Below are 24,290 nucleotides of genomic sequence, written 5' to 3' on the forward strand. Positions count from 1 at the left end.
AGTTACTACCACCAGGAGTCCCAACCCAATGACATAAAGACACACTGGTATATCATAACAATGGCATATTAACACCTGGAGTCCCAACAGAATGACTTATGACAGCATTTGTCCCAACCTAAGGAAATATAGACACACAGGTTTATCATAAAAATGGCATACTAACACCTAGAGTCCCAACACAATGACTTATTGAGACCAATGAACCAAACTCAATGGCATACTGACACATGGATATACCATAACAATGACATACTAATACCTGGGGTCCCAACAGAATGACTTATGACAGCATTTGTCCCAACCTAAGGACATACTGATACTAGTGACCCAACCCAATGACATACAGACACACAGGTGTATCATAACAATGGCATACTAGCACCTAGAGTCCCAACACAACGACTTATTGAGACCAATGGATCAAACTCAACGGCATACTGACACGTGGATATACCATAACAATGACATACTAATACCTGGGGTTTGAACATAATGAGATATTGTCTCCAGGAGACCCAACCCAATGACATACAGACACACGGGTGTACCATAATGATGGCATACTAACACCTAGAGCCCAAACACAATGACTTATTGACACCAGGGGATCCAACTTAATTGCATACTGACACATGGGTATACCATAACAATGACATACTAATACCTAGGGGTTTAAACATAATGAATTACTGACAACTGGGGCCCCAATCTAATGACATACAGACACATTGGTATACCATAACAATGGCACACTAACATCTAGGGTCCCAACACAATGTTTTTGACACCAAGGGTTGCCATAACAATGAAATACTAACACCTGGGGTTTGAACATAATTACTTTCTAACACCAAGGATTCAGACTCAATGACATACTGACACCAGGGTCCCCAACCCAGTGACATACTGACGCATAAATTTACCATACGTAGGGTTCCTGCTCTTAGCGGGAGTGTCCCTATTCTAAATTTAGTTCTGCTGGGCTGTACTCAGCCTATGCCTAGGTTGATAGTCCTGACTTCTGTAGCTTCCCCCTAAGCTCAGGTATTCTTTGCATCAGCCTGCTGTTCGGGAGTGTTCTTGGCAACAGTGTAAGAAGATCCAGTTACCTGGGTTATGAATATTTTTATTTGCCTGGTCAACCCCTGAGGTTTATTGCCAGCGGTGCATGTTGGGAAAGGCTTTTAAATGGGAGCTTTTTGGAAGCTCTCTTGCTCCTAGGCTTTGCATGGGGAGGATGTGTGCAAAGCTGCTGATCTTAATGACCTTTGGCGATCTTACCAACCACTGACAGTAGGAAGCTGCCACGTGTAACAGTGATAGCATTATCACTATTGTACATGATGTTCGGCTCCCAACAAATGGCTAATTGTTTGGTTGTTTGGCCAAACGCCAGAACAGCCAAGGTTCAGTCCGAACTTGTGTTTAAACCTTAGGCTCATCCCTAAGTGGTTCAACCTCAAATGCACCCTACACCCAGGATGTAATAAAACCATAGAAGCTTTGTCATGATTCATGAATTTCAGACATTTAACCACACAAAAAACTTTCTGTATGTTATACAGCATTATGGGTTTTGCAGGTCTTTCCTATAACAATGCCTACAATGGTAATCTATGCAGCTCATTTTCTCCAAACTTGCGCTGCAAAAGACAAAGTATGAAGGATTTCTTGCAGATTAATGAGAATTGGAATTGTAAATGCCTTTTTTTTTTTATAAATGATCCACGCTAGGCAGCCTCATTGTCCTCAAACGGAGAATAAACCGCGTTTCTCTATAGATGACGAATTGCCATGCCGACATAATTTTCCAGCCCTTTGATTGCCTATTATGGTATGAATTAGGCTGAGACGGACATTAATTAATTGAGAAAGGTCCTAATTCTTTATTTATTTTCCTTCAGCCTCCGTCTACCAAAGCCAGTTGGTTCTGGGACTGTTTTGTGGGATATTACCTGCTGGAGTTTCTTCTTTGGATAAGGTATTTGGAAATGACTGTATTAGCGTTTTTTTGATTGTCTGCGGTAACTTACATGGTTAGATCTATTAATGTAAATTATATATATATAATGTAAATGTAACAGAAGGTCCATTGCTGAAACTGAGCACCAATGAGGAAGCACTGTTTTTTAGGTATAGCTTCAAAAAAGCTTATTTTTGAAACATGACAACATTCTAAAAAATATCCAAAGCTGTTTATTTCATTCTGGACATCGTAAGGAGTCATTAAACCCCATGGGGTGTCTTTAATTTTTATATTTTTTTCACCATCCCATTTGAATGACAACATGTCCCATTTGGGATATATTCCTTTACTTTCGGTCCTATAGGTCCCATTCAAACTTGAGCAACACTACATCGTCACCTTTTTGGTGTGTTTTTGGAGTGGCCCCATTCATTTGAATAGGCCTGCCTCCGCTCTTAAAAAGCGATACAGAAACTCGTGTACCAAATTTTAGCACTAAGCCAAACGCATTTTGCGTCACCTGTTTCTACCGGGGTTTTACGTGTGGGAGTGTGAAGGCCATAGACACAAAAAATGAGAGTATCAAATACTCCGGGTATGCCACATTTTTTTTATTATTTTATATTTTATTATATCTACAAAATACTAAACTTGCTTATGTACAATGAACTGTAGATCATTTTATTTAGGGGTTTCCAGAGATCTGAATATAATTTCAAGGGTTCCTCTGAGCTAAAGAGAAAAAAGAGAGACTCCCACCATGTCACATATGGAGTATGGTGGTCCCATCCCTATTATTTAGAACAAAAAGGGTAACCCCCTAAATGGGACTTTGACAGACCACTCAATAATAAAATGTAATTTTTTAATGATATAGAGTAAAAAACATGTATAGTCTACACATCTCAAATCACTCTACACACAAGAATACAAAATATGTATCACATGGAAAACAGAACAAAACATGTACAAATATAAATCATCCTGTGTAAATTCCAAGGGATAACATGCCCTAATGCCCGACGCGTTTCCGGTATACAGTGTTCAGATACCTTCATCAGGGTGAGAGTTTGAAAAAATTTACATGTATGTTTACATAGTGCACTTAAAAAATCTGTCCAATATTCACAGTCTGGCGTCCATGCAACATTTAATCGGATTTAATTACCCTTGGTGCCTCTCCTACATGGAATCATTCCTTTGGAATCAATATTTATGTAAATTTTTCAAACTCTCACCCCCTGATGAAGGTATCTGAACACTGTATACCGGAAATGCGTCGGGCATTAGGGCATGTTATCCCTTGGAATTTACACAGGATGATTTATATTTGTACATGTTTTGTTCTGTTTTCCATGTGATACATATTGTGTATTCTTGTTATGTGTAGACTATACATGTTTTTTACTCCATATCATTAAAAAATTAAATTTTATTATTGAGTTGGTGGTCTGTCAAAGTCCCATTTAGGGGGTTACCCTTTTCGCTCTGAGCTAAAGAGGTTGAGAAAGGCTGGGTTAGAGGTTTCTGACTTTTGCCTTGTGTGACTCTGGCTGCCTCTACTTATCTGCTCAGGGGGTCTACTCTATGTCCTGGAGGATCTCGATTAGTCCTTTTCATCCTAACTAATGAGAAATGTGCATATTGGGTGCACTTGAGGCCCTGAGTTGTGCAACCTCATACTGCAGCACCTAAATCCACCAGATCTCATTACAAGTGTCTGATAGTAACGGAAGGGGCGAGGAGACAGTGAAAAAGATGTACCCCTGTGGGAATACAGCCCCTATGAACTTACTCTATGAGTTGGCTCCTGATCAAGTGAAACGCGTAAAGAGATATTGTACATTGGGATGGATGTGTCTGTGGCTGTATAATAATGCGTTTCAAGGCTTTTTTTATCGTGAGCAATTCCCCTTTCTGCTTTGCAGTTTTTCATACTCTATGAACTTGCTAATGGCCAACAAAATATTAACTTTCAAATGGCATATACAATAGTCAGTCACTCAATAGGTAGCGAGGCAAGGATGATTATAACAGGCCTCAGGAACCTTTAAAAAAAGTTGACTGTGGTAGCCCTGTAATATGCAGGGGATTCTATTTCAAGAGAGAATAGCATGAGTGGAGATTCTCAGACATGGCAGGCGTACCAAAGATCTCACCTCTTGGTCAAACGCGAGGCTTTTAAGCTCCTGGACAGGTGCCATGTAGGACTCCCAGACATCACATAAAGAAAGCTATTCTCCAGCCTTAGTGTATCCTTACATTGGACCTGTGTTAACCAATAAATATGTGTAACACACATTAGGGCAGGCCCAGGACAAGGGGTGGGCAGGAGGGGCGGCTTGTCAGAAACCATGAATCAGACTGAGACAGAAGTACAGTTAAATCACACTTGTTTAATAATAATAAAAAAAGGTAAACAGAGCAAACGTAGTCAAAACTTAACCAGAGTTCAGGAACCGGAATAGTCAGACAAGCCAAAACGTCAGGGAGCCAGAGAGCAGCGTAGTAGAACAGCAAGCAGGATCTGGAGCCAGAAGGAATATCAGCCAAGCAAGTCTTTAACAGGAACACAGGAGAGCGTCTCTAGAGATGTGACCAAGGCGAAGGCAGAGATCATCTGAACTGGACATCTTAAGTAGGCAGGACTGAAGAGCAGGATATCATCAACAGGTGAGTCACTGTGGAGAGATAGGAGCTGGCAATTAGTTAACAGCTGAGTGGCCAGTTTGAGAAGTAAGGGCTGAGCCCAGCCCCAACACGGCTGTCCTGGGCACTGTGGTATAATGTGAGGTAGGGGGGCACCACAAGGGATTGGGGGGAGCGCATTTGTGCTAGGGGGTTGGGGGGTGGCTGGGGGTAAGTATTGCTCTAGGAGGGGAAATTAGGGAGGGGGAGTGCTAAGAGTGGTGATTTAAGGGGATTTGTGTTGGGGGTGGGGATATTTGTGCTAGGAGGGGGGATTGGGGGGGATTTGTGCAGGGAGGGAGGGGTGTACTAGGAGGGGGAAATTTTAAGGGCTAGGAGGATTGTGCTAGGAGGATTTAATTATTTTTTTTTGGGGGGGGGGCGGCATTTGGGGGATGGCCGGGCAAAGGTTTGTGCTGAGAGGGGGGATTTCAGCAGGGGGGTGGATTTGTACTGGGAGGAGGGGGAATTTATACTTAGGGGGTAAGCATGCAGATTAGTGCTCAGTGTTTTTGTGGGGGGATTTTTGGTGACACATAATGCTCATACATCTTGAGGGGGGGCCCAGTTTTGTTCGCCCTGGGCTCTAGATGACCTTCTCCCTGCACTGCCTTAGGATACGCGGTGGGAAGCTGACAATTACTGTAGTGGTCAGCGCTACTACAGTGATAGCCATGATCTTCTGAGTCCTGTGTGAGCAGCTTCTCCCCCTACACACTGACCACAAAGGGTCACTCGTGGGGCACTGCCACCAATCACAAAATGCCTTGATTTATTTTGTAATAACATTTTAATAATTTTAATAAATTAAATTAAAATCAAATTACATTATTCATATTAAAATAAAACGTAAAATTAACATAAACAATGTATTTATTAATGTTTAAAATTAAATTAAATTAAATTACATTAAAATACATTTTATTATATTTTAAATAATCTGATTGGATGATGTGGAGATGTGGGGCGATGATATCACAATCTCCACCTCAAACTCGCTCATCCATGTCTTTATGGACCTTGCTTTGTGCACTGGTGTGCAGTCATGTTGAAACAGGAAGGAGTCATCCCCAAACTGTTCCCACAAAGTTGGGAGCATGAAATTGTCCAAAATGTCTTGGTATGCTGATGCCTTAAGAGTTCCCTTCACTGGAACTAAGGGACCAAGCAGTAGTGTATTTAGGTTCTCTGCTGCCCTAGGCCTGACAAAACTCGTGCACCCCCTAATTTAAATATGACCCACCCCTTACTGTCAAGGCCTCACCCCTTGCTCTTTAACCACTTACCGACCGCCGCACGACGATGTACGTCCAAACTTTGAAGGGGATATCGTTGTTATGGCAGCAGCTAGCTGCCATATTTTTATTTAAAGTTAATGTGCATGTAAAGGCAGACGTCCCAATATCTTTGACAATTTAGTGTATGTGATATACATACTTATATTGGTCAATGCTGGACCAATGTTGCATACCTCCCAACTTTTTGAGATGGGAACAAGGGACACCTATTAGGAAAAGTACGTAGGCATAGGACACACCCCCTACCACGCCCCCTTAAAGGAGAATTATACCAAAAATAATTATTATTTAAACCCACAAGTGCTTTTTTTTTACCACTACTATTTCTTTATAGGCATAGGGCACACCCCTACCACGCCCCCTTAAAGGAGAATTATACCAAAAATAATTATTATTTAAACCCACAAGTGCTTTTTTTTTTACCACTACTATTTCTTTATATTGGCTTTTGACATTTACAAATGCAGCAATTTAGAAATTGGATGAAAGGTTTAGTGCTGGGAAACACTTTTTGAAAGATAAACAGTGCATTTTATATACAACTATATAGATCAGACCAAAATGAGGGACTAATAAGGAGGAAAGAGGGACAGAGGGACTTTGTTCCAAATCAGAGACAGTCCCTTGAAATCAGGGACAGTTGGGAGCTACCATGTTGTCATGCAATAAGCAGCATACCAGCTTACAAAATTTGCACAAGTAGCACATAATCAATTGCAAGAGACATTCATTTCTGTTATCTAGAGACATCTTATAAGCTTGACCGACTTCCAAAATACCTTACTCTAGAGACCAATTGTCACTATGCTCTACAACAAGACATTTCAAGGATCCAGAAAAAAAACAATTGGTTCCAATAACAACCTTCTGCAAAATATTTCTAGCAAGCAAACCTGTTATTATAAAAAGTCCTGAACATCGGCATATAAGCACTTAACCACCTCCCGTCCGTGTTATAGCCAAAAGACTTCTGCAGCGCGGACCTAATTTGCCAGGAGGGTGTCCATAGACATCCTCCCGTGCTCAAGCGGCCTGCGCGCCCCCTGTAGGGCGCGCCCGGCATGAGCTGATCAGCGAGTCTATGAGACTCGGCTGATCACAGAACGGAGTAAGGGGTTGATCCCGACCCCTTACAACATGATCAGCTGTCAGCCAATGATCGATCACCGGCGGCTGTGCGAGGGACATCAGTCCCGATCGTGGACAGCCTCTGCAGAGGCTTCTGTGCCCACCTGTGCCACCTACCAGTGCCCACCAGCGCCACCTACCAGTGCTCACAGTACCACCCATCAGTCCCCACAGTGTCACCTCTCAGTGCCCACAGTGCCACCTATAAATGTCACCAATCAGTGCCTCATCACCAGTGCTGCCTATAAATACCACCTACCAGTGCCCATCAGTGCCACCTACCAGCGCTCATCAGTGCCACCTACCAGTGCCCATCAGTGACATCTATCAGTGCCACCCATCAGTGCCACTCATCAGTGCCACTCATCAGTGCCACCCATCAGTGCCACCCATCGGGGCCCATCAGTGCCATCTTATCGGTGCTTATCAGTGCCGTCTTATCAGTGCCTATCAGTGTCGCCTTATTTGTGCCTATCAGTGCAGCCCATCAGTGCCCATGACTGCTGAGGCACAATGAGCCCAGGTACAATTAACCGTAACATGGATGTATAGACAAACCTTCCCCCTTGCCCCCTCACCCCATCAATAAACACACTTACAACCATTAGGTTGGAAAGGGCACAGCTTTATTAAATCCAACACATAACATGTGAACACTTTTCAACCAGTGCCAGTCACAGTTATACTGTGAGCACATAATTCCAAAAGGAGGGCCTGTCCTTACCATAAGTGCTGGACAGGCCGCCTAATTCCGATTTCCATCAAGGGCATAGCTCATTACAGCCATTTTATGCTGGCAAGGTCAAGAAACCGAAGCAAGCTGTGACATACCATAGAAAAAAAGGGGCGCGAGGGTGGGCAGCTCTTCCAAACACGTTTCCTGAAAGACCCAGAATTCCCTGGGGCATAACTTTTACAGAGCTCAGGCCCAGCCCACCCCCCCCTAACAACCAATCCTTGGTGACCACTCAGCCACCTTGTCCCACGCCTGGCCATGCCCCCCATCAGTCAAGGCATTCTTTTACTAAGGGGCTCAAGAGGCCTTCATCAGTGCAGCCCATCAGTGCAGCCTCATCAGCGAATATCAATGAAGGAGAAAAATTACCAGTTTGCAAAATTTTATAACAAACTATGAAACGTGTTTTTATTTTTTTTTTTATTTTTATGTTTTTTTAAATAAAAACCCAAGTGGTGATTACATACCACCAAAAGAAAGCTCCATTTGTGGGAAAAAAATGATAAACATTTGAGTACAGTGTAGCATGACCACGCAATTGTCATTCAAAGTGCGACAGCACTGAAAGCTGAAAATTGGTCTGGGCAGGAGGGGAGGGGGGGTTAAGTGCCCGGTAAGTAAGTAAGAGGCATAGGTGTGCGCACAGGGTGTGCCAGGTGTGCCTGGGCACACCCTAATTGCTTTGTGTGGTGCATATTCCCCCCTGTTTAGACCACTGGTATTTCATCCCCCAAAAAAATCTTACAAAAGAAAATAATTTTTTGGAAAAGAAAATAAACAAAATTACACTGTCCGCTGCCCTACTGACACCATCAGTACATATACACATGCATATGTATTTGAGCTTTGGGGTGCACACCCTAATGCAAGAGGCTGCGCACACCTATGGTAAGAGGTTAAAAACGAATGGAATGATTAGTAAAACATACAGTATGAGAATGATTTCCTCTATCAGCAGTAATGATTATAGATAGTCGGTGTCAGCTGTGCCATTGCAGCGCCAACATTTTCTCGAAAAACAGAAAAAGAAGATATCCTTAAGTTCATATATAATGCATATGTCTGCTCTCACTTGCAGTCATTTAACCTCTGTACATGCAGTTTGATGAGAGGTGTCTGTAAAGAGCCCCACCAGCACACATTATTGGCGCGCCAACATCAAAGTCTTCTTCAAAGCCACGTGACTTTTCTTTCATGTGAAGCTGATTTCCATTTCATAGAGATGAATAGATCGGACTATATCTAAATGATAACTCTCTCATATTATGTCTACAGTAACAATATTCCATGTGATTTTATCGCCTGTTTACTTTAATGTAATATAAAGATTTGAGTTGTGAAGGAAGCTTCCAGTTCCATGTTGCTTTAGATTTCCATAGATGATACAACGTTGCCCCCCCCTGCTGGTCACAAAAAAAAATATTCATCTCAACTTGCAAAAAAAAAAAAAAGGGTTCTTTATGGTAAAAGCCTTAGAAATGTAAAACGTTTTTTCAGAGGAGCTGTCTCTAGGTGATTCTGTAGATAGATTAAGAAAGGATAAGAGTTTATCAAAAAAGTGCAGATATCAAAACTTCCTCAATAATTCAAAAGTTTCATTTATCATGTGAAAAAATACAAAAAAATGATACAGCCTTTAGGGGCCTGACACACCAAAGTTCTATAAAACTATTTTTTGGTGAGATGACTTCTTTTTTAATGTGCTGCTTTCGATGTGGTCACAGTATTGGATAGACCAATGCAGGAATCAGCAACCTTTTCCACATTAAAGGGGTTTATTTAAAATAAAAAATTGAATAGCTATTTGTGTATCGAAAGTTTGTTCTGAATAGGGCAAAATCAAATGTCCGCAGGCTATATTCATGCATGTTATTTATTGAAAAAAAGAAAAACTGTGTGGATGAGGAAAATACTGCATTATGACCACTAGATGGAGCTGAGGAGCATTCCTATGATACTCAGCGATCAATCAAAATATACAAAAATAGCATAAACATATAAATGTTCAAGGTAAAAAAAAACAGTCCCACAGGGATGTTTTTAAAAATGATGAGTAGTTTCAGCAGCCAGAAATCAAAGATGGATTGAATCACCTTCCCTTCACCATAGAGGCCAATCACCCATACCCAAAAAATATGTCCTCTTACCAAAACTCAAGGACCTCATAAAACATTCAGGTCAAACACGCTTCGGGGACTCTCGCCTTATGGCAATGTTCCAGCTGGGATCCTGACAGCCACAAAGATAACGTCTCAGGAGGTATTCCAGAATAGATGTCACCAACTCCCAAGTGTGTTGTATATATGAATAAAAAACACTATATAGTGTAAAATCTTTAAATGGCCTCTTATTAAAAACAAATGTTACTCATTTAAGTAAAAAGAACATGCGCATGTCTCCATCAAAACAATCCCGGCAAAGTAAGATGGCATCCGCCTCCACTTTCGGGTAGCACAATGACGTGACCAAGCCGCTCAGCCCTACGCATTTCGTCACCACAGGACTTCTTCTGGGGCACCCAAGAGACATGTGCATGTTCTTTTTACTTATGTGAGTAGCACTCGTTTTTAATAAAGAGTGCGTTTAAAGGTTTTACACTATGTAGTGTTTTTTATTCACTTATACAAAACACTTATGCTGCGTACACACGATCGCACATTCCGACAACAAAATCCATGTTTTTTTTCCGTCGGATGTTGGCTCAAACTTATCGTGCATACACACGGTCACACAAATCTTGTCGGAAATTCCGAATGTCAAGAACGCGGTGACGTACAACACGTACGACGAGTCGAGAAAAATGAAGTTCAATAGCCAGTGCGGCTCTTCTGCTTGTTTCCGAGCGTGCGTGGAATAGTGTACACACGATTGGAATTTCCGACAACGGAGTTTGTTGTCGGAAAATTTGAGATCCAGATCTCAAATTTTGTTTGTCGGAAAATGTCCGATGGAGCCTACACGCGGTCAGAATTTCAGACAGCGAGCTCCCATCGAACATTTGTTGTCGGAAAATCCGATCGTGTGTACGCGGCATTAGTCTGAAATACCTCCTGAGACGTTATCCTTGTGGCTGTCAGGATCCCGGCTGGAGCATTGCCATAGGGAGAAGGACCCTAAAGCATATTTGACCTACCTGTTTTCAGAGGGCCCTTGAGTTTTGGTAAGAGGACATCTTTTTTTGGGTGTTGGTGATTGGCCACTATAGTGGAGGGAAGGTGATTCAATCCATCTTCGATTTCTGGCTTGCGAAAACTACTTACCATTTTCAATATCATCCCTGTGGGACTGTTTTTCACGTTGGACATTTATATGTTTATGCTATTTTTGTATATTTTGATTGTGTTTTGACTCATCCCTTTTGATATTGCAACACTTTGTATATTCATAAGTTTTGGTGACAAATATCTCACTATTGTGTTTGCAATTTTTACTTGTATATTAAAACAATCGCAGTATTTCTTTTGTTTTTTTTACTATGATTCTTAGGAACCTCCAGTGACCATAATGCTGTATTTTCCCCATTCACATTTTTATTTTCAGTACGGTAAATAACATTTAGATGTGCATAGAATATAGAACATTCGATTTTGCCCTTAGCCATTGCACCCTAGTGGGTTCTCAATTACAGCCAGCGACAGGGGTTGCCAATGCCTGAACTACTGTGTATCTAAAGCCATAACATTATTTTTCTAGTTATGGATAGTGTATGGAAGAGATAGACCATCTGTCACATCTTTATTTTTGGTCCCCACCTGGGAGATTCAACTTCAGTAGAAACCCATGTTTGTCCAAAACTGGAAGGTAGCTGTCAGTGCCAGATCAATGAGTTGTAGGTTGGAGATTCCCCACCCTGTAGGTTCATGTACCCAAGGGAGTGGGGATGCTCGTGACATCATTAATCTAATATGGCATTGACTAATCTATTAGGTGAATGTTAATGACCTTTTATGGCCATGTGGTCAATGATGTCACTAGCATTCTCGCTTCTTTATGAAGGTGCTGGGTGGGGAAGTCCCCTGCCCACAGCTCATTGGTCCAGCACTGACAGCTGTCCATGGGTGCAGCCAAACCCAAGCTCAAGCTCACTCCTAATCATGACCTTATCATGATCCTGGTTTTTGGACATTCAGCTGCAGGCTGGTGAGCTATCACTTGAAGTGAAAGTATTAATGAAGAGGATCGTTGGTAAGGGTCGTTGGTATTAAGTTGCTGGTTCATCATGATCTACAATACTGAATGATGTCATTAATGTTGGATTTACTTCATAGTACTAAAAAAAATACTTTTTCTACTATGTACAGTATGTTTTTTATTTACTTGGTCAACTTTCTTTAACAGGTACCCCTTACTCAATCACATGAGGGCTAAATATCTGGGGTCTCCGTATTTTAAAGGGGGCAACCAGATTCCAATAACTCCTCCTCACAGACTCCCATGTCTATCAGGCCAGAGAATGTGAGGATAAGGCCCTATCCCCATCGAAATGGGGGTACCCTCCTTATGTTAAGGACATGTATCATGCTATGGTTTAGGAGAGGGAGGACTTAGGATAGGGATAGGAGAATGTTTTTTTAAGGAAGAACCCCTTTACGCCTTTTTTTTATTGCTGGGCATTTGGCGCGGTAAGGTTCAGCAGGGGATAAACCGAATTCTTTCTGCCCCCTCCTTTCCTGGGCACCCAGACCACATGCCCAGGTAAGGGTCTGGTAAGGATTGTTTAATTGTTATGGTTTGGCATCCCCCCAAAAATCTAAATCAGACCCTTAACCTAGGTAGTGGTCTTACATGGATTTTTAAGGGGGACTCAGTCTCAACAAAAATAAATGCTATGCCCACAACTGAAAAGTTTAAACCAGACAAACTGCCATGGAGTCTGCCGGCCAGGAAAGGCAGAGGTATCTGCATCTCCCCTTCCACATGGACATACCAAGCCACATGCCACTAATATGGGTAGAGTAACTTACCAGTAGGGCTCCCTGGCCACTTTCACTTTGTGCCTATGTAGGTGGTGGTGGGGTGTGAATGTAAGTTGTTGGGCCCAGAGGATTAGGAAAGATTTCACAATACCCAAGTATCTGGGAAGTTTTTTCACTCAGATGTAGTAGAATAGTAGAACCATTCTGTCAGCGATGCACAATCTAATTTTTGAGGATAAATTTGGCTTACAGATTCCAATCTTTGATGATTACCGAGAGGAAACATGAAATGGATTTTACCTGTTTTTATCTTCACTTTGAACTTAAAACTTCTCAAGCAGAATGTCTGTCATTAAATCACAGCCAAGTAAATGGATAATTAGACCAGGCAGAGACTCGCAGGACCACTCTACCCGCTTGCTTTAGAGAAATAAATGCTATTTGGCGCTAAATTCATTGAAAATTATATTCATTCATTATTAATGTGTCATTATGGAGATGAAAAACATTAATTACTGTAAAGTGTGAGAAGGGAATGCAGGCTGGAAAAGTGGATTAGTTTAGATTAGAGTGAAAGCAAAGAGATGATGCCTGTATCGTATTCTCTCCTCATTGTTTGATGGCTTCTTTTGAAAAATAGCTCCAGACATATATATATATAAAGCATTATTTATTTTCATATAGATATTCCTTATTAGCAATACCAGAATATTGCTGACTGACCGCCATGGAGGCAACCAATATCACAATGACTCTTGGTTAAAATTTGTAGCAAAGCACAAACGACGGCCTGTTCCTCTGATTTTTGCTCTACAGAGCCTTCACATTCAACACTTCTGGGTGTGTCAGATGCCTGGTCCCCTGCTGTGTGCCGTGTTTTCTACAGGACACAACAGTGATGTAGGGTTCAAAGAAAGGAAGCACAGAACGCAGCAGGTGATGCAGACATCGGACACTCCCAGAAGTGTGAAATGTAAGAATTGTTCGGGTGACCATAGCTCTTGTACAAAGCAAAGATCATAGCAATAGGCAGTGGAGTGAGATGGATGCTACACTCCCGGCCAGCCCATGTGAGATGAAGGTAAGGAATGGCCCCAGCCGTTGCTCTTTTAAAAACCATGCCTTCTAATGTGTTTTGCCCTCCCAACCTGGGCTTAGTCATATCAATAGGCAGGAGGATATCTTGATATAAAATATCTGTATGGTATAATGTAGTGTAGTGATCACCCCCAAAGGAGCCGCTGATGTTTGGGTTCCCTTGTTTCGGTGATAATCACTCTTCAGGCAGTACTGAACCCTCTGACACACCAAGGATGAAAGAGAGGCTGTTTTTTTTTTTTTGGAAATGTGTGAGGCAGAGCAAATAACAGCAACAATAATACCAAACAATGGCAAACAGAGGCCAAAGACAATTGCACCAAAAATACAGTTTGAACACAATATTATTAAAACCACTAATGAAGGGTGTCCAAAATTTGGTTCAAGGGGGCAAAGTCTATACCTCCTAGCCCCATGTCCTAAGGGGTTGCCCTAAATATGGGAAATTCAAACAAAGCTATAAGTCACAATCCCTTTTTCTCACCCTCCCACTGGCCAGTGGTACGTAACTGTCAGTGCTGGGGCCCAAGACTACGTTGGAGCACTTTAAACTGAGTTTTTGTAATTCTAATGGGAAAGCGGTAATACTATTCAGAATGAATCTATGGGGGTCCCAAAAAGGAATGAAGTTGCCTATTTAAGGAGAAGTATAGCAAAAAAAATGACGGTCCACCAAAAATGGTGGTCAAAGGCCTCTTATGACTATGAAATCCTTCACAAAGTCTCGTCCCTCTCGTGAGTGCTCAGAACACTAGATACACAAACAGGCTAACTCTCGTGGTCTCTGAGAGTGATGCCAGTAGTACTGAAATAGCAGCGACCCCGGATGAAGCAGCTGGCATTCTGGGTGCAAATGTTCTCTCTTATAGCTCACTGGGCATTGCAGGCCTATGGCAACGCAGATCTGGACATGGCAACATCAGCGAAGTCCCACCTAGGCGGGAAACCAACCATGGTGCACAGTTCCTCACTTCATGGGTCCCTCCAGAGCACGGTCCTCTGTACAAATTCAAAGGTCCCTCTGGTACTGGTGGTCTCTGGGCAGGTGGAACAGTTCAGTACTGACCCAAAACTCAACAGCCTTACCAGCAGGACACTTCTCTCCTTGGCTCCCCACGTAAGACTGACTATTGGGCAGCATGGGCTTCCAGTCCCCTTCCTCTATACACTTCTCCTGGGACTTGTAGCCATAGCCTTCCTCAATGTAAAGTCTCCGGCTGGAGACTACATTCCCAATATTTTCCTGTGGCTCCTGGAGGTAATGGGCCTGCTTGCTTTTAGCAATTTGTGATTTGGATTACATGCTTTTATCAGTGAGAAACACTAGAGTGAAACTGGAGTAGTAATTTCTCCAGGAAAAGTATTGTAGCCCTTCTGTAACAAATTTCTTATGCATTCCCGCTAGACCGTTAACATAACTTTATGTCAATTTTTGTTTAATTTAACATAAATCTACTTTATTTCTCCACCTGCCTTTCTGAGCTGTGTTTTCCAAGAGAAATCTGTAAAATAGTTTTCAGATCTTGAAGAACCCCTGCTTAAACCAGTTCATCAGGGGGCAGTGAGAAAAATACTCCTTTCACTGGTGGTCAGTAGGAAGAATACTCCTTTCATTGATGGTCAGCGGGAAAAAAGTCCCTTACATTGGTGGCCAGTAGGAAGCATACTCCTTACAGTGGTGATCAGTGGAAAGAATCATCCTTATATTGATTTTCAGTGGGACGAATTCCCCCCCTACATTGGTGGTCAGTGGGAAGATTTTTCCTTCCATTTATGGTCAGTATGAAGAATATCCTTTGCATCGGAGGTCAGTGGGAAGAACGTGCCTTACATTGGTGGCCAATGGAAAGAATGCTTCTTACATTGGTAGTCAGTAGAAAGAATGCTTCTTAGATTGCACACAACAAAAAACAAAATAGCCCATGTGACTTTTGCACACCTCAGACATGAAGGGTAAAATTTATAAAGAATTTATTAACAAAATGTTTAAAAACAACACATAATACACAAATAAACAGTTAACATCAGTGCAAGGGTGAATTTGCATAAAACTTTTTTTATATATAGAAAACCTTTCCATGGAACCTAGATATACCATGAGGATATCTGCCAACAGACTGGAACAACTGTGCTGTAGGTCTCGACGTGTTTCGCGAGAGAGATCTTGCTTCTTCGGGGGAAGCACAGGGAAGTAAAGTTGATGGAAAAAACCCCAGTCTACTAATACTGGATAGGCGGTAGACTGTGAAGTAAGCGAGGGATTGATGTATTCCAATACAAATAATCACTAAAAAAGGTATCAAAGTATAAAAATGTAACAATATAAAAATATATAGTACAATGCCACTGGTTTTACCAGTCTTCCCCCGGGAGCTGTGACGGGGCGGGGGATGTGTAACAGTGAAGAGATCAAAGACCAAAATCCAAAAAATGTGTGTCAAACCAAAAGAGGGTTAAACCCCACACCCTAAGGGGAGACAGACCAAAGTATCCGGTGGCCGGTTCCGAGATGAACTGCTTCTATGATTAGTGGCCAATCAGAAGAATGCTCCCTTACATTGGTGGTCAGTGGGAAGAATACCACTTACATTGGAGGTCAGTGGGAAGAATGCCCCTTACATTGGTGGTCAGCGGGAAGAATGCTTCTTACATTGAAGTCAAGAAGAGGGATGCCTGTTACATTGGTGGTTAGTGGGAGAAGTGCTCCCTTCATTGGTGGTAAGTGGGGAGAATCCCCCTTACAATGGTGATCAGTGGGAAGAATGCTCCTTACACTGGTGATCAGTGGGAAGAATTCTCTTTACATTGGTGGTCAGTGGGAAGACTGTTCCTTACATTGGTGATCGGTGGGAATAATGCCCCTTACATTGGTGGTTCGTGGGAAGAATGCCACTTACATTGGTGGTTAGTGGGAAGAATGACCCTTACATTGGTGGTCAGCGGGAAGAATGCTCCTTACATTGAAATCAGTAGGAGGGATGCCCCTTACATTGGTGGTTAGTGGGAGAAGTGTTCCCTCATTGGTGGTCAGTGGGAAGAATGTCCCTTACAATGGTGATCAGTGGGAAGAATGTCCCTTACAATGATGATCAGTGGGAATAATGCTCCTTACATTGGAGGTCAGTGGGAATAATGCCCCTTATATTGGTGACCAGTGGGAAGAATGCCCCTCACATTTGTGATCAGTGGGAAGAATGCTCCTTACCTTGCTGTTCAGTGGGAAGAATGCTCTTTACATTGGTGATTAGTAGAAAGAATGCCCCTTACATTGGTGATCAGTGGAAAGAATGTTCCTTACATTGGAGTTCAGTGGGAAGAATGCTTCTTACATTGGTGATCATTTGGAAGAATGCTCCTTACATTGGTGGTCAGCGGGAAGAATGCTCCTTAAGTTGGTGGTCAGTAGGAAGAATGAGCAGAATGCTAATCTTACACACGGCTAAAAAATCATTGGTGTCATGACCCTGGCTTTGCCCCCCAGAACTATACAGCCACAATCGACAAGGAGGTCAATTGGCTATAGGCCAGGGAGCCCCTACCAACTTTTGGAGGAACCCTCTGGTTCCACTAAACCCTGGTTGAGAATGGCTGGTCTACACATTCTTTATCTAACTCATGGGGAACATCCAAACTAGGTCATTGTGTATTATTGTATGAGTGTTTCTCTTCTACCTGAACTACTGGTGGGGCGGGGAGGGAGATATCGCTCTAGGCATGCAGCGATCTCCAGCGTGGCGTGAAATAGAGACGCTTACACAGGCACCTTCCACGGAAATGGGCAGAAACAGCTAATTTGCTTTCACCATACATGTTTCTGATCACATCATTAATCATAACCTTCCACTTGACTCCACTTTCCTTACTCAGAACTTGTAGAAAACTGTCATATTAACTCCTCTGTGTCCAAGCTGCAAGTATTTTGTTTTTGCTGGAGTTTTGATGTGTTTATGGTCCTATTTCTACCAGAACTTGCTGTGTGATTTGTATACAGGACAAGAGAACTGTTATGCCACCTACACACGATTGGACTTCTCGACGGAAAAAGATATGACGGCTTTTCCGATGGGATTACGCTCAAGTTTGCCTTGCATACACATGGTCACGCAAAAGTTCGCTGAACTTTCGACCGTCAAGAACGTGGTGACGTACAACACTATGACGAGCCGAGAAAATGAAGTTCAATGCTTCCGAGCATGCATCAAATTGTTTCTGAGCATGCGCAGGAATTTTGCGCGTCGGAATTGCCACAGACGATCGCATTTTCGGATCGGAACTTTTCCCGACCTAAAAATTGAGAACATGCTCTCAATCTTTTGCTGGCTGGAATTTGGCCAGTAAAAGTCCGATGGAGCATAAACACGGTCGCATTTTCCGATGAAAAACTCTCATCGGTCTTTTGCGGGCCGAAATACCGATCGTGTGTACGCGTCATTACTGTGCAGAGCCCATACATACAGAATAAGAAAAGAAACTGAGAATTACACCCAGTACACAGGTGAAGAGAAGTGGTACTGAGCAGTAGCTAAACGATTACACTCTTAAATCCCCTATGGAAACCAGAATGTGACATAATACAACTACAGCCTCCCCCCATGCAGAGATTGCCAGCTACAGGACAACAGTCCTAAGCCCCTAGCTGCCTAAGAGGATCCAAGGCAGATAAACCCGCGGTACCCACTAACACCACTCATAGTATCCGCTATTGCAGTTCCAACTTTTTGAAAGAAATGTCTATCACTCGCTGCCACGCCCAAACAGGGATGTAAAAGAGTTTACAGTATACTGTAATGGCTGTGCAGAGATTGTCTGGCTGCAGGACAACAAGCTCCCGTCGTCTAAGGGGCTGTACACACGGCCAAATATCGAGTGGCATTGAATGTTTCAATAGAAACCGGCCGACATTCGACCCCTGTGTATGGCAGCCATTCTGACTGTCAAAGGGGCTTGACCGAAAAAGGCCAATGGCACAGAGCGCTGAAGGGTGTTTTCTGGCGGGGGGGGGGGGGGGGACATGGCATTTGTATACCACTGTCCAGCTGCCATTGCAGCTTAAGGGGGTTGGTTGGGGGAGGGAGAGGTGGGAAGACAGTAAATCTATTTCTTAATAGTTTTAATACTTCAGTGGTATGAAAGCTGCAGTTCCCAAATGCAACCACATTTTGTTATTAATGAGAGCTGGTGTCACACACCATATGACACCCAGTCAAAGGGTCTCAAGGGAGTGGTGGGGTATTTTATCACCCCCAGCAGATACAACTTACAGCCAGCTATTTCTAATAGATCTATTTTTCCATCTGACAAAGTTTTACAATCCAGCAACCAATATATGGTTTAACAGAATGAAATTACTATTCGGTAGAGACCAAAGGTAATATGGATCTTATGTACATCTCACATAGAAGATCTAATGCATCTCACTAACCTTCTGGACCTTATAATATAGGCTTTCCCTCAAGGTTATGGAGATGAGAAACAGGAGTGTTCTGTAATCCTGTCCTAGGGTGACAACCCTGTTCCTAGATAAAGTACGTTGTCACCCTAGGACTGAAAGTGTGTTGGCTGAATTACCAGGTGAAAAAGAAAAAAAAACCCTCTCCGGGATACCTAGTGTAGCACAGCCCCCTTGAAGACTGCTTGGCTTTACCTGCTCATCTGCATCGCCATGACCCTGTGAACATTCCAACCCACCTGACATTCTGGGTTCAGACATCCTTGCAAAACCTTTAAATAATAAGACAACACTCAATATGTTTATATTTTGTTAACCTTTACTGGAATGCTTCAGATAAGATATAGTTGTACAACAAGGGTAATGGTTCAACTGAGCTTTGATTAACAGCACAAGGTCAGTAGAATGATTCCCCCAGTAAAACAATTAAGACAGTTGGCAACAAGAGGAAACTACATGTACAGTGTTGTGTCACTTGAACACAGCCTGAAAGAATAAGAAAAGTTAAGCATAGATTCTGACAATACTTCTAGAAGGAGAAACCTGTTTAACATTTTTATCCTAAAGCGGGATTCCACTGTCTCTAAGTTTTTTTTTTTTTTGGCACAATGACATATATTTATATTTAAGAATAAGTAACTCACGTATTCCGATTTTCAAGATCTTTGCTGTCCGTTTTCTCCATAAAATGAAACTTATAAAATATACTCATCACGGTTTTCATCTTGCCTGTGGGCATGTGAAGCCCACAGGCATCCTCTTCCGGGATACGGTGCTGCTGATCGACCAGCATGCACCGCCCGTTCTATTCAGGATCTCGCGCATGCGCAGTAGAGGTAAATCGGAGCGCCGTCAACAGCTCCAGTTGCCATCACAACGAGCGGCGTCGTAGGAAGTCCCGCCCCGTTGTGATGGCAACGGAGATAAGCAAACACAAAAGGAGGATCAATGAGCGAGACATAGAGGAGAGAGCGGCGCTGGTGTTTGAGGAAGAAAGGTAAGTATAAAAATCTCTTGTTTAATCCTGATAACATAGGATTTTTTTCTGTTGCATTCTCTTTGGGCACAAACATATGGAACAGGCGGCCGCACTGACTCCTGGGAACAATGACACAAGATCCCAGGAGCCAGTGCGGCTTACAGGAAGTGAGTAATTAGCCGCTCTGGACACGCCCCTAACCTCAGCCTGTGCTTCCTGCACAAAACAAAGACAGCTTCAAGAACAATGGTAAAGCCTGTAAAAAAAAAAAAAAAGTGCAGTTTTGTCATTAGGACATTGCGGTAATCAGCTGCAGTTAGTGTAGGGTGGAGCTCCGCTTAATGAGAGATGAAGCTAAACAAGGATGGTATAAGGGCCCTTTAAGCAGCAATGACAGAATGTTCCCGTTGCAGTCGGAGCTTACTAACTGTATCCAATAAGGTGTAGTAACAGAGTGGTAGTATCTCTTATGCTTACTGCAGCTAAGAATGCTTATATAAGTGTTTGAATAAAAGTGCAGTGAAGTGTTCCCAAAGTAAAGCTGTCTGTGCAGTTTCGCAGTAAACAACCAAGGAAAGACTTGCAAAGGTGAGCGATTGCCCTCTCACCAACGACCAGGCCGATCAAGCGCCTTCCAGATAGCAACCTCCAAGTAGATGTCCCAGCTGCGGACCCACCTGTGATGATCACCTGAATGCGGAACACGAAGTGTGGGTTGCTGTATGGTCAGGTTGGTGCTGGTCAAATGTCCGATGAACAGCAGGCAGCGATGGACACCTTCTTGGTTGGGCAGGAATGTTGTACTCATCGTGCCAAGCTGCGCTCTTGCTCTCCCTGCACAGGGAGATCCCTCACACACGAGGCCTGGGAAGAAGAGAGCCTGGGGCAGGTTTCTGGTCTCTTTTATAGCCCTTCCCAGCAGTCTCCCTGATGGTAGCAAAGATTCCTGTGATATGTGGTCCAGGTGTATAGCCATGCAGGGGGGATAGCCACCTGGTGGAAATACTAATCCCACAATCCCTTTGGTTAGGCTCACAAATATGACGTCAGTTTAGTAACACCGGGCACTAGAGGGATAATATAATATACAGATAGGGCAGGGAATGACTGTTCGTTGCAATTGTAGTCCATATTGCTAAACTAGAAATGATCCCTTGTAGTGGGGCTGCAAGAGAGGGGCTGTGTGATTGGGAGGCTCTGAGGGGAAGGACTGTGTGATTGGCGGGCCCTGGTTGAAGAGAGTATTGTGTGATTGGGGGGCTCTGTGTGAAGAGGGTACTGTGTGATTGGGGGTTCTGTGAAGGAGGACTGTGTGATTGGGGGGGGGCTCTGAGATGGGGGGAGTCTGTGGTGATGGGGAGATTTTGATACGATGGAGGGACTCTGATGTGATGGAAGTAATCTCTCAAGGAGGTACTCTGATGAGAAGGGGGGCTCTGATGTAGGGTGGGGCTTTAATGTGATGGAGGGCTTCTGATATGAAGGGGGAGAGGGTTTTGATGTGATGGAGGAACCTCTGATATTATGAGGGGCTCTGATGTGAAGGCGAACCTCTTATATGATCAAGGAACTCTAAAGTAAAGATTAATTAATTAAGTTGGTTGTGTGCATTGCCCCAGGCTCAGGTTTCCCATTGATAAGTAACACGTACATTTTAGAGTGGGGTGCCTCGGGATTTTTAATTAATTGAAAGGGTGCCATGAATGAGAAGAGGTTGAAAAATGCTGAAATAATGCGCATGTGTTAATGTGTGTTATGGCATGAGTTAACATGCCTTGTGTTAGGGCATGCCCAAATGGAAGTAAAATAAAAAGCATGACCCTTCTTAAAAAATGCAGCGCACCACAACACACAATATATGTGCATTGGGATCTACTGTCCAATGCATTGGGGTGCCATTCACAATATGCAATGCACATACAGCAGGTGCATTGCTTTGCACTGTGGTAATGTGCCTCAATGCGTTACTTTAGTGTGCGTTGCCACAACATACAAATGCGAATGAGCCCTGAAAGAAAACTAACATAGCCACCACATCTGAAGACTGGTAAGCTGAAACATGTTAGATTTTGTGCTTAGGTTTTGATACATCTTAGAATCCTTTGATCAATGACTGTAGTGTGGGGCCCTTTAGCCCCCTTAGGGCAAAGGTGTTAAAAACACTGTGGTTCTTCCTAAAGGGCATGCTGAGACCCACAGTCCCTCGGAGAATGCGCATTGATGGTAAAGATGTATTATTTGTTGCATTTGGCTCTTGATCACATCAACGTACCCCTTCTATGTTATGAGTAGGAGAAGTATTTGATCCCCACCACCCAATGTATATTTCCTATTAAATATGAAGCTCTCCCATCATGGAGCTGTCTACATCTTCTCATTACTGTCACTCCAGCAGCCGGAGAACATGTAGAAGCTGTGGCATCAGACGTCTCCTCCACGGAGTCATGTCACTGTGATTCTAGATCGCAGTTGTGTTATGTTCAGGAATAACATGTGCTCTGACTCAACTGTCACCGCCAATGACATTTCTCAAGCAATGACCATGGTGTCATGTGGAGGACTTGTACTGTATTGTGCTGTATTCCCAACCAGTGCAACATTCCTGGAGTTCACAGATGTAAAGATCTTAAAGCATCACTCAAAATTCATAATTGAGTTTGGGGTAGATTCATTCTGAAATTTAATGTGGTTATATGTTGCCTTTCCTGGTAGCAAATAGAATATACCATTGATAATAAGACAAGGATCCAGAGGATGACCTCTAATCCCTATGCCGGGGATGGTTCTGCCTAAGGAGCAATGTTACAATAACAGATTTTTAGTCTGTATTAAACCGTTTCTCTGCTGGCCAGCACATTGGGGCCCAGATGCGGCATTAATGTGTTCAAGATAAGTTCCCCCTAAACCAGGTATAGAATGCTACTCATTAATGGTATGTAATACGGTACAGCCACAAACTCCTGGGATGATAGCAGGTCTCCCTCTGTTCTCCTTTGGCAGCTCAATAAAATGAGCAGTAGAGGCATTCGCCCCAATGATCAGGGGGTAGGACCAGCCAACAATTATGACGTTCTCCACAATGTTCAGGTGACAGCACCAGTAATGCCGCGTACACACGAGCGGACTTTACGGCAGACTTGGTCCGGCAGACCGGACTCCGACGGTTAATTCGATCGTGTGTGGGCTCCAGCTGACTTTTTTTCCCAAAAGTTCGACGGACCTAGAAATGAAATGTGTTTCAAATCTTTCCGACGGACTCGAGTCCGGTCGAAAAATCCGCTCGTCTGTATGCTAGTTCGACGGACTAAAACCAACGTAAGGGCAGCTATTGGCTATTTGCTATCAACTTCCTTATTTTAGTCCGGTCGTACGTCATCACGTACGAATCCGTCGGACTTTGGTGTGATCGTGTGTGTCCAAGTCCGTCCGTCCGTAAAACCAGCGCACCTACGCTACAAAGTCCGTTGGAAAGATCGTCGGACCAAGTCTGCCGTAAAGTCCGCTCGTGTGTACGCGGCATCAGTGACAGTGGTGTTCCCCCCAACCTCACATGCCTGACGAAGGGGTCCTAAGTGACTCTGAAACGTTGCTCTATTCTTTGGATGTGATCATGCATTAAATAATTCGCTTGGACGCTTCCATGTTGATCCATGGTGTGCTGGCGACCATTTTCCTTGTGACTTCTGAACCAGTTCCCAGCTGGTTGTTACTGCAGCACCCAATCCCTTGAGAGCTTTTCCAGGAACGTGTGCAATGGGAATATAGAGTACTCCCCAACCATTAGATGGCACTCTCCCCAACGATCCAGCAGTGGCACCAGTCAGTGACAGTGACATTCTCCCAAATAATCAAGCGGCACCAGCCAGGGACAGTGGCATTCTCCCCAACCATCAGGCAGTGGCACCAGCCAGTGACAGTGGCATTCTCCCCAATGATCAGGCAGTGGCACCAGCCAGTGACAGTGGCGTTCTCCTCAACAATCAGGCATTGGCACCAGCCAGTGACAGTGGCATTCTCCCCAATGATCAG

General features: G+C 43.3%; 1 protein-coding gene across 1 annotated transcript in view; it reads left to right on the top strand.

Moving 5' to 3' along the window:
• The window catches only part of LOC141141116 (L-gulonolactone oxidase-like), a 226,011-nt gene that overhangs the window by 138,792 nt on the left and 62,929 nt on the right, over positions 1-24,290 (top strand). Inside the window, exon 8 of the mRNA XM_073628825.1 lies at positions 1,908-1,984. Coding sequence (XP_073484926.1) covers positions 1,908-1,984 — 77 coding nt within the window. The remainder of the gene's footprint in view (positions 1-1,907; positions 1,985-24,290) is intronic.

This window comes from Aquarana catesbeiana, linkage group LG04, assembly GCF_042186555.1.
Source record: "Aquarana catesbeiana isolate 2022-GZ linkage group LG04, ASM4218655v1, whole genome shotgun sequence".
Classification (NCBI taxonomy): domain Eukaryota; kingdom Metazoa; phylum Chordata; class Amphibia; order Anura; family Ranidae; genus Aquarana; species Aquarana catesbeiana.